Genomic DNA, 20,692 nt, shown 5'->3' with positions numbered 1-20,692 from the left:
TAGTAGTATATATACATTGAATGGTGCGTATACACGTGTATATATCTTCTATAGAAGTGTATATTTAACATATACATGTGTATATATTTTATAAATTAGTATATAAGTATATCTATATATATTGTAATGTAAAATATATATTGTAGTATATTTTATAAGTAGTAGTATATATACATTGAATGGTGCGTATACACGTGTATATATCTTCTATAGAAGTGTATATTTAACGTATACATGAGTATATATTTTATAAATTAGTATATAACTATATCTATATATATTGTAATGTATATATATTGTAGTATATTTTATAAGTAGTTGTATATATACATTGTATGGTGCATATACATGTGTATATATCTTGTATATTTAACGTATACATGTGTATATGTTTTATGAATTAGTATATAAGTATATCTATATATGTTGTAATGTACATATATGGTAGTATATTTTGTAAGTAGTAGTATATATACATTGAATGGTGCGTATATATGAGTAATTGACTAATTGTGTATATGTGTATGTATTTTTAAAATTCTAATGTAATATATACTATATATATAGTGTATATATATTATTTAACGTATTTATAATGTATATAGGTGGATATCTGTAATGTATATTGAAAGAATTTTTTTTTTATATTTTTGACCGGGTTTGACCGATTGTTTGACCGAATTTGACCGGATTTTGGTGGGTTTGACTGGGTTGGGTTAAGTGGGCCGGGTTAGGGTGGGTTTTATTTGTTTTTACTGTTTGACCTGGCCCGGCCCGTCTAGCACCAAAACCGGCCCTTAACAGGCCCTCAACCCGGTTAAAATAGAAAGGCCGGTTTCGAGTTGGCCCGGCCCGGCCCGTTTGACACCCATACCCTTACCTACTGCACTACACACTAGTGTTATTGTAAAAGGGGTTCAATATGTAATATATATACGTAACTTACAAATTTGACCCCATACACATCGTCATTTTTTGAGTGAGGGGTTTGGAAACCCCTAGACTCCATGTGGGTCAATCCCCGGCCAAGGGACCGTTCGGGGCTATCAATAAGTAAGACATATAAATGAAGCACGATGGTTAGTTGAGTATAGAAATACCGAAAATGAAATATTCATCTAATTTTGCATATTCTAAAAGTATTTTTGATTTTTTTGCTAATTAATAAATCAATTAAGTTAATTGATGAATATAACTAAGTATTGAACAATAAAGTTGAAAAAAATATTTCTGTTAAAAGTATTAGCGATGGCATAATTTTATAGTTTAAGGACATTATATAAAAATAAAGATTTTTACAAACAAGAATATGACATTATGTGGGCAAATGCTAGTAGAAAGTGAACAAACTAAAGTTAGGAATCATAAGGCAACAACTTAGCCTCGAGAGATTTGCATGCTACCTTTCAAACAATAATCTTCTTTATTCACCTGTTTGAATTTGTTTGATAATTAAAGGGATAACTACATGGCTTAGTAAACATAAAATTTTAATTATTCTATTTAGCCTAAGTTTCAATTAATTACAATTCAAAACTCCCTCTTGCCTATTAATTATTCATAATTACAATTCATAATTTCTCTCATGTATTTTTTCTCTTTCTCTATTTTCTATTACTCTCTTCTTCTTTTATCTGTCACACCCCTTTTTTAACTCCAAAAGAAGATTATCATTAATTTCGAAAGGGTTTTATTTAAAATGACAAAATGAAGATTAAAAATTTGTTTTGAAAAAGGACTATTTACATTTTTTATTCAGAGTCTCCACTTGGCATAATCCGAAGTGCCAAGTCACCATTGGGAAATCCTTTTCAAAATCATTTCTCTTTAAACTGGTTTACGAACAGAGTTTCCGGATAAGGAATTCTATTGACCGAGGGGAAAGTGTTAGGCACCCCTCCATCCCGTGGTTCGACCACGGTCGCTTGGTGAGCATATCGGCTAATTTGACATTACAAATGTATAAACCACACAAAACACATAAAACAACCAATCAAACACACGAAACAAAACAAATTCAAAATCTAGTGTTGAGACTAATTATACAGTTCCGAATAATGAGAAATGCGAAAATGTAAACCTATTCTATTCTAAATTAATCCTAAACTAAGCTCCACCTTCCGCCTCGGGCCTTCGTCACGAATGCCTCCGGGTACAAAATACTTCGGGGAATTCCTCGGATAAATTAATACAAATCCCTCAAGGCATTCCCCGGCCAAATGAATTCATTTTTTAGTGCGAGAAAATCAAACTATTCAACGAAATTTCAAACATTCCACGGAATTTCCAACATCCAATCAAAGCCACAAATCATAAACTTTGCCTACCCAAACTATGTTTGCCTAAACCAATCGACCTATCATGATACTATCAAGTTCAATTAACATTAATGAATCAAAACGACAATATGCACTTTATCAACTTTCAACTCTCATCCCAATTTCATTTACCTCAAACGAATTCAAGTCATTATCAACCTATTAACCAATTCAAATGACCAATTAATCAACATTCATGATCCGAACAATACCAAATCAAACAAAGCAAGATCCACACATTATCAATTCACCACATAAGGCATCAAATGGTAAAGATTAATCGAAAAATGTGATGAGAAATAGACCTCAATTTTATTCCAAATACTTAGCGATGGATTCAAAGCTAACAAACCAAGACCTCGATTCAACAAACTCAACATGGACCCGACAACTCGATCAAACCCAAAGAAATGAACATACCCAAAAAAAATCCGGATTAACCCGAATGAACCAACTAAACCATTTTGATTTTTAATCGTTGTTGGATGGAATTTGGTCAGAATAGACTGAAACAGCTCGGGTTTCATGGGTTCGACCCCCGACTTACAGTTTTCGACGAGTTTGGGCCAAAATTTAAGGTAGGTGACCTCTTTTCGACGTGAAAAGGCCGCTTCAGGCGATGGGTGAACTGTTTCTATTTCGCCGGAGCTAGGAACAAATGAAACTGGTGGCGTTCTAATGGAGAGGGCATTTTTCGACGAGTTTAGCCAAGTTTTTTGGTGAGACACCACTCACCGGAATAGTGCTCTCCGATCTCTCTCTCAATCGCTTTGATCTCTCTCTCGTTGTTTTTCTCTCAATCTCTCTTCTCCTTTCTACCTCTCTCCCTGATCTCTATTGGTTCCCTCTCTTTTGTAATGGTCTGTGTATACTTTCCTTACTGTGTGTTGGTGGTGAGTATCCCTTTTATGGAAATTGGAAGCCCTCTACCAGTGAGTGTCTTGAATGAAAAATGAAGGTTGTGTAATGGTGATTTCTCTCTATTTTATTTTTGTGAGTGATGTATTTGGTCTATAGAATTGTGGAGAAGAAGATGGTTCCTTCTCTGTGGGCCCCCTTTGTGATATTTTTGTTGTGAATAATTCGATAGTGGGGGGGAGCCTAGAGGTATAGGGGTGTGGGGTAGGTTAGGTGGGTGTAGGGGTAGCTAGGTGTCCTAAATTGATAGGAAGGGGTTGTTAGGATGAGATTATAACTAGATAAAATTTGTTAAGGGTTGTTATTTTTGTATTTTTATGGGATATAATCACATGGGTGAGGACACGTAATAAGATGAGGGTAAAATGGTAAAAATACTTTTGGGAGGGACAAAGTTATGTGTCTACATCATGCCCCCTTTGAATGTAAGCACGTAGTATTTTCAAACAAAGAAGTAGACAATGAGACAGAATTTTGTCCCGACCATTATTCAAAGGAAGAAACAGAAGAAAGAAGAACAACCGGGTCTTGACTTAGGACATCCTACCTATCCAAGTTGTGAGGAAATCAAGTCACATGTTTCTTAAAAGGTTGAAAGAGAAGTGGACTGTACCAAGCTAGAGAGTCGAGTGAGGTTCCATCGAGGTTCTGGTCCGCGGCTCTGTAATTACATCAAAAATGAAAATTACAAGTTAAACATAAATGAAAATTACAAAAATCCTATCTATATAGCTTCTTTTACTCTTGACTTGCTATTTTATCACCCTATTCTTCAGGTAGGCTCCTGACTTGCAATTTCTTCAACTTGTTGTTTGACTTTCAATTGCTTCACCTCGTTGCTTATCTTTCAATTTCTTCACCCTGTTCTTCAGGCAAGATCCTTACTTGCTATTTTTCAATATGTTAACTTTCAACTTTTCACCTTGTTGCTTTGTTTTCAACTTCTTCACCTTGTTGCTTGACTTTCAACTTCTTCACCATGTTGCCTGACATTTCATTTATTCACCCTGTTCTTCAAGCGGGCTCCTGAAATCACATCAAAACTAAAAAGAAAATTATCCCAAACAAAGATTATTATAAAGAGATTTCCTTTGCCATAAAAGTTAGTTCCAAACACATGAATTAAATTTTACCCCAGTTTATCATCAAAGGACTTTTGTGAAAGTCATATTATTATAGGAATCAAAGAGATTGACTCGACTAAAAGGTACGTCTTATAGAAATCAAAGGGAATAACTCGACTAAAAGGTAGTTCTTCTAGGAATCAAAGGGGATGACTCGACTAAAAGGTACGTCTTCAAGGGGTCAAGGGGAATGACTCGACTAAAGGGTATGTCTTATAGAAATTAAAGGGAATGACTCGACTAAAAGGTACTTCTTCTAGGAATCGAAGAGAATGACTCGACTAAAAGGTACGTCTTATAGGAATCAAAGGGAATGACTCGACTAAAAGGTACGTCTTCTATGGGTCAAAGGGGATGACTCGACTAAAAGGTACGTCTTCTATGGGTCAAAGGGAATGACTCAACTAAAAGGTACGTCTTCTAGGGGTCAAAAGGAATGACTCGACTAAAAGGTACATCTTATAGGAATCAAGGGAGATGACTCAACTAAAAGGTACGTCTTATAGGAATCAAAGGAGCTGACTCGACTAAAAGGTACGTCTTATAGGAATCAAAAGGGATGACTCGACTAAAAGGTACGTCTTCTAGGGGTCAAGGGTAATGACTCAACTAAAAGGTACATCTTATAGGAATCAAAGGTTCAATTTAAGAAGTGTATCATCCAGCAAATGAAAACTGAAATCCCTAGACAAGAAAGTGTGTCTCCGAGGGATATAAGATGATGAATTTTTACCATGATTTAATTATCAAACTTGTGCAGCAACATTGCTTCTTGCATTTGTAAAAGTGAGAAATTACGGGCCTTGATGTTTAGGCTTTGAAATTATTGATTTTAAGGTAACATGTGCTCCCATTTCATGCAAAGAAAGGTTGTGAGTTTAAAAACACGGTAGCTGGTTTGTGGCTTTAGCTTTCATAGCAAACGTTGTTGCCGTCATCATATTTAATCTTGCTTCTAACCATTAGCCTGCGTCATTGACTTGCTGCTTCATTGACCAAACTCAGATTATTAAGAGTGACTGAGACAAACACAGCATCTCTGCTTTGCCATGCTTCTCAGATAGACCCCTTGGAACCTTGGTACTTCATGAGTTCTCAGACTTATTTGTTGACAAAACTTTCTGCTTACCTCATTTTGGCTCACATCATGTCTCTTTCATGCGTTGGCCTTTGTTCCTTGCTTTGTACAATTGAAGAAGCTGGTAGCCAGTTTTGAAATCTTTTCTCACTTGTTTTGACATAGACTTGACTCAAAGACAAAAGAAAAATGACAATGATTTTATTTGGATAACTAACTCAAGAAAAATAAAATATAACTATAGAAAAGAAAGAAATGATAGTGAATGTCCCCATTGAAAAAAATGAAAGAAAAGTTTATCTGAAAATAACAGTCAACTCTAATGATTAGGACATGCATATCGGATTAAACTGCCTGATCTTTCCATCCAAAACTCTCAAAATTGTTGTTGAGTTAATGACCCTGAAAGTGAGTTGCTTTCTTGGGCCAATTTCATTCGGAGACCTCATTCGGTAGTGGAGCCTTGAAGGGTTTTTTGACAATAAGCCTCTCTTATTTTTTTTATCACCTCACCATTGCCTTATGGTATTCGAGAGGGTTTTCACCAATAAGATTCCCTTATTTTCATTTTTCTCAACTCACAGTTGTCTTACAGTTTCCGTGAGGGTTTTCACCGGTAAGACTCTCTCATTTTTATTTATCTCAACTCATCGTCGTCTTACAGTGCCCATGAGGGTTTTCACCGATAAAACTCTCTCATTTTCATTTCTCTCCTGATTCCTTATGCTGAGGAAGACAAGTAGTTTCCAAAATGTGCTATCTACATCCATTGCATGCTTAGCCTAAGCATTTTTTAAGATTGATCTGAAGGTCTTTCTTTGGTTGTAACTTGGCTTTTGGATAGAGTTAAAAAGAAAGGATGACATGGGGACCAAACGACAGTTGAAGTGGGGTGGGACTTACAACTTTTGCAATCGACTCAAACAATGAGGATCAACTCATGCCCCAGTTTTTTTTGACTGGGCAATACTAAATTTTATTTGGTTGGACCGAGCCCTGAGTAGGGCAGCCTACGTATCTCACTCATAAAAGAGGAGAATCAGGTCACGCGTAGTTCTGGCAGCTTGTTCTTTCACTTGATTCAATATTTTTTTTGTTGACTCTTTTTCTCTTTGGGACTTTTCTGACTTTATTTTTCTTGACACTCATCTTTTCTTTCTTTTTCGATACATTTTTTTGAATTTTGTTGGCTCTATCTTGATTCCAAAAGAGGGGTATGAAAGAAAATAACACTAAGGCCCAAATAGGGTAAACAAAGGATAACAAAATGTTTGGATAGCAGAATGAAATGCCTTTGCCATATCAATTATTGAAAATGCTAGTACATAGTATGCAATGTGAAAGTGCACGATCAAGATCACTTATGAAATATTTTACAACACTAACTTGCCCTGAGCATGTGTGCCACCTCTTTTTCTACACATGCCCAGCATACAACTCCACTTTGTTGTACATTCCTCATGCTGAAGGACTCATGACTTTGTGGAGCTAATTTTCTTCCTGTTCCTTTTGACATAGGATCACACATCCACTACTTGACCTAATTGAGATATGTCTTTCAATTGATGACCAATTTATTCTCACAATTCTCAAAATAATAGCCTTAATTTTCAAAGAAGGTTTCAACTTGATCACTAAGTGCCCCAGCACTCTATCTATTTTTTCAGATGCTCTCTTTTTCTAACTTTAAACCTGTGATTCAATGCTTCATGGTTAAGTTGGATTTTAAGATCTGACTGAAAATTCCACTGGCATGTCATATCACTAGAATCAACATAAAACATACTATATAAAGAAAACAAATAAACAAACGACACATATTTAAACACAAAGTAAAAGGGACAATTCATTTAGTTGAATAAAAGATAGAAGGGTTTGAACATAAATGACAAAAGGACAAAACAAGATAGATCCCGAACTACAACCCTGAAATAATTCAAAAAATAGAAAACAAAACAAAACAAACTACCAGACCTCTTCCTAATAGGGAGAGGGGTGACTTCTCAATTGCTCAGCCTGACAACTTAGCTGCTGGTTTGCATATCAGAATGACTAGAGCTTGTCTCACTGTCAATGTTTTGCACCATAATTGATCCATCTTGTATTATCTTTTCAATTTCTCTTTTCAAATCTCGACAATCTTCAATACTATGACCCTGAGCATCAGAATAATACGCACATCGTACATTAGGATCAAAATTTCTTGAACACTAATTAAGAGTTCCCCCAAGAAGAGGAGTGATCATGCCCCATTGTATCAATATCTGAAATAAACTGGCATACGAATCTCCAATTGGTGTGAAGCTATCTCTCGACTTTTGTCTCGTTTCATCGTTTGGCTTGGATAGAAAATCAGGCTTAGAAGGGTTTTGGTATGTTTGTGGAGTTAGAGAAAGGCTCTGAGGATTTGGTGTGTTCCACTGTGGGTAAGATGGGGGTTGAACATATGGTTGTGCATTATATACTGGATATGGAGGTGGAAAAGCAAAGTATAATGAATTTTGGGAGTGATTATGTGAAGTTTGGGTATGAACTTGGGTTTTTGCCTGAGAGTGACGACGACGGGGTATTCTTGACCGTTCCTGCTTTCCAACTACAATAGTAGATGCATCTTCCTCATTCTTTTTCTGCCCAACACTTCCTGAACCCTTTTGAATTGCTTGATTAGTCGCTTTCAATGTTATAAAACTCACAATGCGACCCGTCTTAATTCCCTCTTCTATCATCTCCCTTATCTTAAGGACCTCAATAAATGACTTGCCCAATGCAGGTAATAAGTGTTGATAATATGTTTCATCCTGCGCTTGAATAAACACCTCCACTATTTTACTTTCTTTCATTGGGGGTTTCATTCTAGCAGCTTATTTGCGCCATCTGATCGCATACTCCCTGAAGCTCTTAGTATTCTTCTTCTTCATACTAGTTAGGGATTTTTCATCAGGGATCAACTCCACATTGTATTGAAATTGTTGCACAAATTCATTAGCTAGATCATCCCAACTAATCCGCTTGTCGATGTCTTGGTCAACAAACCATTTTGTATCTAGGCCTGAAAGACTCTACCCAAAATAAGCCATGAGTAGTTCTTCTTTCCCTACAGTGCATCTTAATTGGTTACAATAGCGTCTCAAATGTGCCACTGGGTCCCAATGTCCGCCATATTTCTCAAACTTTGGCATTTTAAAGCCAGTAGGAAGGTTGACACCTGGAAACATGCATAAGCCCTTATATGAGACACTTTTGTAACCCCCAAGTCCTTGCAAGTTCTTCATAGCCAGTTCCAAACTTCCTAATTTTCTAGTCATTTCCTCTTGCTTTTCTATCATAACAGGCTTCTCAATGTTAGGACGAAATTCAGACGGGTGAGTGTCACCGTAAAGACCAGTCAACTTGAATGTAAGCTCGAAAGTGTAATGCTGATCACTAGTAATATCCAATGCAGGCTCTCTTGTAGAGTAGGGAGGCACAATTTATAGATGAACATCAAAAGTAGGAGTTTCAGGTGGGGGTGGCGCCGTAAAAGCATGAACAACAGGTGGAGACGAGTATGTGGTAGTCTTGGATTGGGGAGTGAGGAAATGAAGATTAGAAGTGGTTGGATACTGTTTCCCCGGAGTCAATCCTGATGCATGTTGTACCATATCAACAAAAATGAGAAATTGTGCATATGACACGGGAGGCAAGATAGAAAGATATTCCAGATTATCAGTGGGAACTGGAGGAGGCCGTACCCATTAGCCCAAGCTCGATGCATTTTTATCATTTGTTGCCTTAATTTCTGGATCTCTTCATTAGATCCTAAATTCTCATTTCTGAAACTCCCTATCTGATTAGTGACAACAAACTTGGTATCCTTGTTGGCCATAACCTTTTCTATGACTTGGTGAAATATGGAGGACGAGCCATAATGCCACAAACCAACCACCTTAAACTAACTGGACAACAGATAGCAGACGCGTTAGAGTTCAACAATTTCAAGACTTTTTTTTCTTGAAAAGATCACTTAACCCAAGAGGGGCGCCTACGTATATCACTCCCGAGAGAGGAGAATCAGGTGTGCGTGGTTCGTGAAGTCTTGCCAAAATGGTCAATTAAACTCTTTGTTTTCTTTCTTTATTTTTCTCAAAACTTTAATAAGAAAAGAAAATAAAAATTTGTCAAAAGAATTGACGAAAATGTTTTAGAATTTTTAGCTTTAACATCCCTATACAAAGTGAAATCTATGATTACCAAAGAAATAAATTTTTTTTTGGGTTTTCAGTTTTAACTTTCATATGAAAATGAAACCTGAACCTATTAAAGGAAAATCTTTTTGCAGTTTTCTTTTAAAGATGTACATGAAACACTTATTCTAAATAAAGAGTGAAGAAAATCTTTTTGAATTTTTTTAAATAAGATCCCCGAACCAACAATAGGCTGCCTACGTATCTCACTCCTGAAAGAGGAGAGTCAGGGATGCATAGTTAGTCCAGATTGAACAATTTAGGATTAAATAACCAACACCCTGACTTGAGAGACACGAGCACAAACAGAAGATGCAAAACGTCAATAAAATCTTTTTGAGTTTTCAATTTGACACTTCACATAAAAATGACACCAACAACTATGAAAGAAAAATCTTTTTGATATTTTCGTGAAATGTACAAAACTCCTACAATTTTTTTTGTATTTTTCTTTTATAAAAACTCCTATGAATGAAAAAAATCTTTTAGAAGTTTTGGAATTGTGAATGCATGCCAAACGAGAAATGGAAAAATCTTTTTGATGTTTTTTTTTTTTGAGAAACGAGTGCAAAAGGTAAAAGTCTTTTTGAATTTTTAGATTGTGAAGAACAAAAACCATAAAAAACTCTAAAACACTACGAAACTCTTTTTTTCGATTCACCTTTTTTTTTCCTTGCCTGCACACCTTACTTCTAACATATGTTTTTCCTAATTCAGTCTATCAAATGACCACGTTACCCTCAAAGATGCAACATTTAGCACATATGGAAGCTTTAGAGGTAAGTCTCCTACAAAGAACCAAGTGGGCCCCGCTAGGTCTTAATATGATGCACATAAGCATAACCTAAAGGCTGACCTACGTTGGAGTTCACTAACAAGGCTGTTCGGGGGAGCGTATGGTCGATAGTGGCTGCGACAGCTTTCCACCTACTCCATACAACCCAACGTTTCCCCCATCCTAAAATAAGGGTGACTCAACTAGAAGTCGTGTACACACGTGTACTACGGACTTGTTGCATAAAGAATAACTCTGGTTATGCACATAATGCCAGATATAAAGCGGTAACGCACAAAATAAAAACTGTACACAAAGAGCATGTAGGCACTCAATAATGATAAACAATAACACAAAACAACACAAACAAACTAAGCCGATACAATTCCAAAAATAAGTTTGAATTCTGAATAATCCCCAGCAAAGTCGCCAGAACTGTCACACCCCCTTTTTAACTCCAAAAGAAGATTATCATTTTAAGTTCGAAAGGGTTTTTATTTAAACTGACAAAATGAAGATTAAAAATTTATTTCGAAAAAGGACTATTTACATTTTTTATTCAGAGTCGCCACTTGACATAATCCGAAGTGCCAAGTCACCATTGGAAAATTCTTTTCAAAACCATTTGACTCTTTAAACTAGTTTGCGAACAAAGATTTCGGCTAACAAATTCTGTTGATCGAGGGGAAGGTGTTAGGCACCCCTCGGTAACGTGGTTCGACCACGGTCTCTTGGTGAGCCTATCGGATAATTTGACATTAAAAATGTATAAACCTCACAAAACACATAAAACAACCAATCAAACACACGAAACAAAACAAATTCAAAATCTAGTGTTGAGTCTAATTATACAGTCTCGAATAATGAGAAATGCGAAAATGTAAACCTATTCTATTCTAAACTAATCCTAAACTAAGATCCACCCACCGCCTCGGGCCTTCGTCACGAATGCCTCCGGGTACAAAATACTTCGGGGCATTCCCCGGATAAATCAATACAAATCCCTCAAGGCATTCCCCGGCCAAATGAATTCATTTTTAGTGTGAGAAAATTAAATTATTCAACGAAATTTCAAACATTCCACAGAATTTCCAACATCCAACCAAAGCCACAAATCATAAACTTTGCCTACCCAACCTATGTTTGCCTAAACCAATCGACCTATCATGATACTATCAAGTTCAATTAACATTAATGAATCAAAACGACAATATGCACTTTATCAACTTTCAACTCTCATCCCAATTTCATTTACCTCAAACGAATTCAAGTCATTATCAACCTATTAACCAATTCAAACCAATTAATCAACATTCATGATTCGAACAACACCAAATCAAACAAAGCAAGATCCACACATTATCAATTCACCACATAAGGCATCAAACGATAAAGATTAATCAAAAAATGGGATGAGAAATAGACCTTAATTTTATTCCGAATACTTAGCAATAGATTCAAAGATCACGAACCAAGAAATCGATTCAACAAACTCAACATGGAACCGACAACTCGATAAAACCCAAAGAAACAAACATACCCAAAAAAAATCCGAATTAACCTGAATGAACCTACTGACCCGTTTTGATTTTTAATCATTGTCGGATGGAATTTGGTCGGAATAGACTGAAACAGCTTGAGCTTCATGGGTTCAACCCCCGACTTACAGTTTTTGGTGAGGTTGGGCCAAAAGTTGAGGTGGGTGACCTCTCTCCAACGAGGAGAGGCCGTTTCAGGCGATGGGTGAACTGTTTCTATTTCACCGAAGTTGGGAACGAATAAAACTGGTGGCGTTCCGATGGATATGGCATTTTTTGACGAGTTTAGTCGAGTTTTCCGGTGAGATACCACTCGCCGGAACAGTGCTCTCCGATCTCTCTCTTAATTGCTTCTATCTCACTCTCTCATTGTTTTTTCTCTCAATCCCCCTTCTCCTTTCTACCTCTCTCCCCGATCTCTCTTGGTTTTCTCTCTTTTGTAATGGTCTGTGTATACTCTCCTCATCGTGTGTTGATGGTGAGTAACCCTTTCATGGAAATTGAGAGGCCTCTACCAGTGAGTGTCTTGAATGAAAAATGGAGGTTGTGTAATGGTGATCTCTCTCTATTTTGTTTTTGTGAGTGATGTATTTAGTCTATGGAATTGTAGAGAAGAAGATGGGCCCTGCTCTGTGGGACCCCTTTGTGATGTTTTTATTGTGAATAGTCCGATAGTGGGTGGGGGGAGCCAAGAGGTATAGGGGTGTGGGGTAGGTTAGGTGGGTGTAGGGGTAGCTAGGTGTCCTAAATTGATAGGAAGGGGTTGTTAGGATGAGATTATAACAAGATGAAATTTGTTAAGGGTTGTTATTTTTGTATTTTTATGGGATATAATCACATAGGTGAGGACACACGCAATAAGACGGGGGTAAAATGGTAAAAATACTTTTTGGAGGGACAAAATTATGTGTCTACATTATCGTTTTTCAATTTTTTCTTCATTTTTTTTCCATTTTTTTGTTTTATCTTTCTTTTTTCTTTTTAAAATTTTTTTCTAATTCATTCTTTTTTCCTTTTTCTTTTTCTTTCCTTTGCATTTTTTCTCCTTTTTTTTTGTATTTTTTCTCCTTTTTTTTCTTTGAATTTTTTCTCCTTCTTTTTAGTTGTGCGAACTATAAAATACTAATGCAAATGCGAACTATCATTTGTATTTTTTAATTATTGAAAAGGAATGATTGATTTTCTTTCTACATACTTGTTTGTATTTATTGATATGAGTTGTATTTATTGATACAAATAAATATAATTCAATTTTTTATACAAATACATATTATATTTGTATTTGTATTTGTAAAAGTTTCATTTGTTTGTAATTATATTTGTATGAAGTGATATTTATTTATAAATACGAATGATAATTTTGATATATAAATACAAAACATGTCATTTGTATCAAATGATACATTACACACTTATACATTTTAGAATCAAGAAAATACAATTAATGTATTCAATTATTTGTATATAAATACAAATGATAAATTGTACATAGTCATGGATAAATACAATATCCAATCACCTTACAAATACAAATACAAAAAAATTCTTTAAAAATAAAAAGACATCAACAAAAATAAAATACAAATACAAATATAATCAAAATATACAAACACAATAAAACCACAATACAAATATAATCTAATATAATATACAGTCAATTATAAAATATAAATACAAAACAGTTCTTTAAAATACAAGTGCAAATTATATAAAATATAAATGATGGTGCGAACAAACAAATACAAATACAAGTGTGAACTATAAAATACAAATACAAACGTGTACTTCAAAATACAAATACAAGCGTAGACTTTAAAATATAAATACAAATACAGTTGTATCAATGAATATAAAAATATAAATGACGGTGTGACTACAAATATGATAAATAATTATGGTATTTACGTTATCAATCAGTTCTTGTATTGAGCAAATTAATAAAAGAGTTATCTTCCGCATTATTCTTTCAGATTTATGCATTTTATTCAGTTGCTTATGAGTTATGCCAATAGAAGGGTTAGCTTGGGGTCACTTGTGACCCTAAGCACTGTGTGGCATCCCGGGGATTGATTTCGGGTCGTTACAAATTTGGTATCAGAGCATAAGTTTCAAGTGTCCTAGGGTGTCTATGAAGCCGTGTCTAGTAGAGTCTTGCAGAACGATACGGAGACGTCTATACTTTTATTTAAGAGGCTACAAGGCATTTAGGAAATGTCTCCATTCTTTTAAGTCTCAGATAGTGCTATAGAAAGGTTCTCTATGTACTTATACAGATCCTTATCTTACTCTATTTAGGCCATCTCCGTCTTATTTTCAAGGTATTAGAAATAGTCAAGCTTAAACCTTTACAGATAGCTATGGAATTGTAATCGAGCTAGAAAGTATCCTATCAATGCTTTTGAGTTTCGAAGATTAAAGTGCTTTATTCATGATTCATAAAAGTCATGCACTAAGCCTAAGTCAAATATACTTTCAAATTCCTCCTCAGAATCCATAATGTAAAGCTATGCTTCCTTATCCATGTATTATTCTTGAGATAGCATGATGAGTAAGTTCCAGTTCCTCCCCAGATAATGTTCTCAGATTGGCTAGCAAGAAGCTTTAGAAGTCACATAAAGTGGCTTGAGAGGAGCCTTGTAGTGTGTTATAAGTCTCTCGAGATCAGAGTTATGTCCTCACTCTTATGAGTCATACAAGTGAGACAGAATGAGATGTGTATTCTTAGATCATTGAATATTGTGTGTCAATTTTCTATCTCTTGTGACCTTGCTATCATTATTTTGTTGAAAAACAATCAAAGTCTAGTGAAGCTGTGTGAGGCCTATTTCGATTCACTAGCAACTTGTTGTGTATCTTGTTGTTCTTGTGTTGGTTGAAACAGGAGGTTTAGAGGTGTAGTGACTAGAAAAGTGGTAAGGGCGATTCACTAACTATAGGTGTGGCCGAATCATTTTTGCATAAGATTGAGTTAGTAATAAGGTGATATGTCCTTGCGTGTTAGTTTAGTAGAAGGTAGATAAGGATTTATTGGTTAAGGGGAAATATTATTTTCTTAAAGTATGAAAAGAGTTGTTGATTGTGTTTGTTGTGCTAAAAAAGTATAGGTTATTGATAAAGGTACTTGGTGGATGAGTGTAGTTCATTTAGGTGTCCCTGAGATTGTAAGATGGAGTTTAGTTGGAACTTATAAAACTATGAAAGAAGTTAGGTGTATAGATTGGTGAATAGTAATGATGTGTAGATGGAGGATGTGTTAACGGGCTATGAATAAGATAGGCCATATAATTATGACCAATTATCATTGCTATGGGGTTTCTAGTGATCTAGTGTTTCTTAATGTTGTGTTCTATGGTTTCTAAGTGAGAATTGTGTGTGAGATTGGGTTGTAAATCATGTTTAGCACTAGGCATTAAGTTTGAACGATTGGTGGTCATGAAAGTGGATGTGACGATTTCTTGGTTAATGGTACTAGTTATAGGGAAGTGATCTAATAGGCTTGAACAATGTATGCAAGAGCTTAAGTTTGTTTGATTCGTAACCAAGTTTGACGTTGTATGTATGATGTAGAAGTATGCCCAAGGTGCTATAGGGCTGCATTATTTTTCAAGGATTATTGCATGTTATCTGGTTAGTAGTAACGTTGAGTTGCTAGGTGGGACTAGTTAGATAATATATGATGTCCTTGATAGCTAAGTTAAGGAGTTATGGTTAAATATGTTAAGCCTTTTTATGTATGATTTTGATTCTCATAGTTTAGAAATATAAGTTTATAGGCGAAACAGTGGTAGGATATGACAGAAATTGTGTGATCCATCAAAGGTTTGGAGGTATCTGTGCTAAGCGTTAGAATCTAAGTCTGAAATTTTGAAGATTGAGTTAATAGAAATAAGAGTTGAAACACTAGATGGTATGCACTCCGACTATAGGAATGCTCGTGCAGGTTCGAAGTTAGTAAGTGTTCAAGTATTATATGATGACTATTGGGGCTATAGAAAGATAATGTGTAACTCAGAAGGTAGTATTATAAGTTGGTTATATGCTTTCAGGTGTTGCCATTCGGGTTAAGCTCTTTTGTTCATGTGCATTGTTATATCCCCGACTCTAGAGCAAAGTGATTGCAATTAGACTAAAGTTTATATAGTGGTTCACAGCCTTAAAGTGATGGCTTAAGTGTAAGGGTGAGATGATAGAACAAGTAACCAGGTAAAACTTTCAGACTCTAGTAGATGTACTAGTGAGCTGTAGAATAGCTTTGAGAAAGATTGATGCTTGACCCAATCTTATTTCAGTATTTTCAGTTGTCCCAATACCTACTCATGCCTTACATTTCAGTTCCATGATCTTAATTCATGTTCCTGTATATGATAGAGAATTATGTACTCTCGTAGTTCCTAAAATGAGGAGTTCTGGTTCATTCAGCAGTCGGAATCACATTCCATAAGTTATGAACTCCAAATTCAGGTCATGAAGCTTATGACTCAAGTACTCAAGTAATACTTTTAATGATCCATGAAATTCAGATTTATATCATGCATATATTCGGGTTAGACCACCTTGATAAGTTCATGATGTTAAATACTCTATTCCTCAAGCCTCAGTTGAGTCTCAAGTTATGCGCAATATCTCTTCATGCTTTAGGTCCTCATGTTCTAACCTTTTCAGTGACATTTTCCTTAAGTCGTGATAGAGATGATGAGCAGTTGTGCAGATAGGAAAGAGTAAATGTGTCATGTTGGGAAAGATAGTTGTATGCAGATGTTGATTCTTGGGTCCCTTCCACCCAAAAAGTTCAAGAATCTTTTTCTAAATTCAAAGATCTTATGTTTATAAGTTTTCATGATTCATGTGAATTGAAATTGAAATTCATGCTATTATTGAGTTTTTAATTCATGTTTGTTTATAGGGATTCAAGCTTTGACCCTAGTATGTGATATTCATGTGATGTTCATGATAAACCCTCTTCAAGTTGTTTGTTAAATGATGTGGTTATGTAAATTAAGGGTAGAAATTATTGAATAAGCAAAGCATGCTCCCCATATGTTTAATAAAATACTTATGTGAAGGAATTAGAGCAATTATAGCATGTTGACTAGAAATCCCCAATTGTGTGCAAGCTCATGCATGTCAAGTGTTTGTTGAAAAACCTTAGTGAATGAATTGTGACATAATAGCATGAAATTCCCCAATTATGTGCTCTTTGATACATGCTAAGACTTTAATACATGCTAAGTGTTTGATGCAAGACCTTGTTGGATGGAGTGTGAGCCAATAGCATGTCTCTCTTTTACTATCATATGCTTATGATTTCCAAGTGTTTGAAAAAAAATGCTTTAATGATTATGATGGCAAATGAATGTCCATGGTAATGGATGGTTATATCTTACTTTTATGTTATCGAGTCCTGGGGGTATTTATACCCTACAATTTAGTTGTTGTCTAGAGCCCATGTCAGTTTTCACGATAATCTTAGTCAAGCCACGATCCTCAGAACTCAGTGAGTTATAGAACACTGAACTCTCAAACAGTTACAGAACTTAAGTAATCTCAATAGCGTTAGCATTCTATCCTCAGTTCAGTACTCAACTCAGATCTAGTAGTATTCAAGTGTTCAGTTCAGACCTCAGTAGTGTTCTAGTAATCTATTCAGAGCTCAGTATCATTTAGTCAGATAACGAGATTCAGTAGTATTCCGTCAGATAGCGGAACCAAGTGAATTCAGCTATTCATATAAGTAGATTCAGTTAATCAGCTTCAGTATTATCAGTTTTCAAGATCACTCTCTAGAGAGGACTGATCTCAACTTCAAAATTCAGTTATCTGTATTAGAAGGTTCAGTTATTCAGTATTGATCTTCAAAGTAGAACTCAAAAATCAGGACTGTCAGATACAGTCACCTATCTCAGTAAGGAACTCAGATAGTTCCATAGATTCGTTGACCACCCGCTAGATAGGCCTGGTCTCATATAAGTTATTCATTATTAGTGCCAGAGATCATCTGTTAGATAGGCTTGATCTCAGTCTTAGATTCAGTTGAGTATTCTCATTATCAGATCCAGAGATCACCCGTTAGGTAGGCCTGATCTCAGATTCAGTTGATTATTCTTATTGTCAAATTTAGAGATCTTCCGCTAGATAGGTCTGATCTCAAACATAATCATTCCTTATCATTGAAAGTAGATTCAGGGATCATCCGTTAGAGAGGTTTGATCTCAGATGTTATTACTCGATAGTAGCAAGCTCAAAATTCAGCATGAGTTGCTCTTCATTATAAGACAAAAGCAAGTTAACCCAGATCCAGACGAAGATAACATCCTTCCTTCATTCTGCTCCTCTCTAATCTAAGATTCAGTTACATAGATATTCCTATCATAAATATATATATTCATCAAGTATGCTAGGTTTAGAAGATATAGATTCAGTTTAACAAGTTATTTCAGCGGTGTATCCTCAGTTTTCTCTGTATTCTTAGCCTGACTAGCGATATTCGAGGACAAATATTCCCAAGAGGGAGATATTATAAGACACCGCAAAATCTCCCTCGTAGTTTGAGCCTTAGAACATGTCAAGTGAAGTGTTATCCCGGCCCTAAAAGATTGAGAAGTGACTTCCAAAGTGATTAGTGCTTAAACCTTGTTGAATTTTTCTAAAAATGACTTTCTACCTTGTGGGAAATTAAGTTATCTTTCAAATGATACCTTTTTTGTCAAAATCCAATGTCGGAGTAAAAATATATAGCCTTTTTCCAAAAAGCAATGGGATCGGCCCGGTGCGACGAAGAGGGCCGACGGAACGTCGGACTAGCGATGGGCCGTCGCACCCCACCATCGCTAGGAGGAAGAAGATCAACTCACTCGCCAGGTATGACGGAGAGGGACGACGACCGTCGGGCCTCCGACAGACCATCTTTCCCCACCATTACAGTCGAGACAGAAGATGAGTTTCTATACCAGGTTCGACGGTCAGGACCGACGGACCATCGCATAACTCGATCAGTATTTTTAAGTCATTTTAAAAAGGGATTTTTGGTCTTTTCCCACTCTTTTATCAATCAGATATATTTGAAATGAAGCAGATCGCTTCATTCATCATCCAAACATCTCAAGAGCTAGGGTTTCTCTCCCTCAAGAACAAATTCAAATCTTCTTCCAAGAAATTCAAGAACCCTCCATAGATTTTACAAAGTGAGTTGAGAATCAAGTTCCCTAAGTCAAGGGTTGCAAGAACCCTCTCTCAAGAGTGAGAAAAAGAGTCTCAAACAAGTTTGTTTATCCAAGTCATAATCTAAGGTATGTGGGGTTTGAACAAGGGTTGGAATCCATGTAGCTCGCATGGTTTATGTCGGTTAAGAGAACCTCCCTAAAGTATTTTCCCATGAGACGAGATATTTTCTAAAGTAAATAAACAGCTTTTGAGTATTTTCCAAAGAATAAGCAAGAGTTGATCATCAATTTTTAAACCAAAGTTAAATGATTCCGAGTTCTAACTGTTTTGAGTCCAAAATAGTTCTATGTTCTTGAGCATTAGAGAAGTTTCACTCTCCATGAGATATATGCATGAGTTGAAAGTATTGTTTAAAGTTTCCTTCAGCCTTTGAGTATTGAGAATAAGAGGAGAGTACAAATTTTAAAGCTAAAGTATAATGACTCACGAGATTTGTGTTACATGCTTCATTCTACATTATTTATAAGTTTTACATTTTAGTCTTATTCATGACATGTGAGTTATTCCTAATTGCATGCATGATTTGATTAAAGAGTATTGATATTGTTTTATGTAAATGTATACACCCCCATATACTCAGTATATCCTCAAAGTACTGATCCACATATATGTCTATGTGATACATTGTCTCATAATATAGGTACAAAATTGTAGAGCATATATCATGTTCGATCAGTTCACAGCTTCTAGTCAGCAGGTGATGAATCCTTTTGATTCAAGGGATTGAGTCAGTTATACAGTTTGAGACGTGTTCTATTTTCTTGATTTAGTCGTATTGAGTTGGGATAGTTGGGAGTCATGACCCAGCTACCTACAGCCAGTACTAGTAGAAATTGATGTATTAAGTTTCAGTTTTGTTGTAAAAGCAAAATTGTAATCTTGTAAATTCAGTTCTTGTATTGAGCAAATTCATAAAAGAGTTATCTTCCGCATTATTCTTTCAGATTTATGCATTTTATTCAATTGTTTATGAGTTATGTCAATTGAAGGGTTAGCTTGGGTCATTTGTGACCCTAAGCACCCTGTGGCGTCCTGGGGGGTGATTTCGAGTCGTTATAAATACTTCCTAGAATATGCCGATTGAATCAAAATAGAAAAGTAAAAACATATGGAGAGACTACTATTCATGTTCAATTTGGTCACATCATAAATAGAAGGCTTCACTTGTAGAGGAGTCGTTGTTGGGTTCGAAATTGAGAGGGTGTCATGCGGATGCTTAAAGTTTGCAAACTATGAGACGATAAATTAGACAATAAAGAAAACAATACTAAAAAGCATTAAATTATTATTTGTTTTGGCCAATCGGCCTATATATTATAAAACCTAATATCAAAACCATTAAATCTATTGGGAGAAATCTCCCCCTAAACAAAGACTCTTTAATGACTACATTGTAGATGCTATTGTGATATTATATGAGAAGGGGGTCTTCTATTTATAGAGTTCCAAAACCTTTTCTCCAAGAAAGAGGTTGGCCAAATATGAAAAAGTTTTATA

The 20,692-nt window shown here is 35.5% G+C and overlaps 1 protein-coding gene across 1 annotated transcript in view; it reads right to left on the bottom strand.

The window, feature by feature from the left end:
• Positions 1-18,877, bottom strand: part of LOC124896862 (aspartic protease inhibitor 6-like) — a 23,148-nt gene extending 4,271 nt beyond the window's left edge. Inside the window, exon 1 of the mRNA XM_047408717.1 lies at positions 18,670-18,877. Within this exon, the coding sequence (XP_047264673.1) occupies positions 18,670-18,877 (208 nt within the window). The remainder of the gene's footprint in view (positions 1-18,669) is intronic.
• Between the last annotated feature and the right edge of the window lie 1,815 nt (positions 18,878-20,692).

This window comes from Capsicum annuum, chromosome 3, assembly GCF_002878395.1.
Source record: "Capsicum annuum cultivar UCD-10X-F1 chromosome 3, UCD10Xv1.1, whole genome shotgun sequence".
NCBI lineage: Eukaryota > Viridiplantae > Streptophyta > Magnoliopsida > Solanales > Solanaceae > Capsicum > Capsicum annuum.
This window is presented reverse-complemented; position numbering and strand designations above follow the sequence as displayed.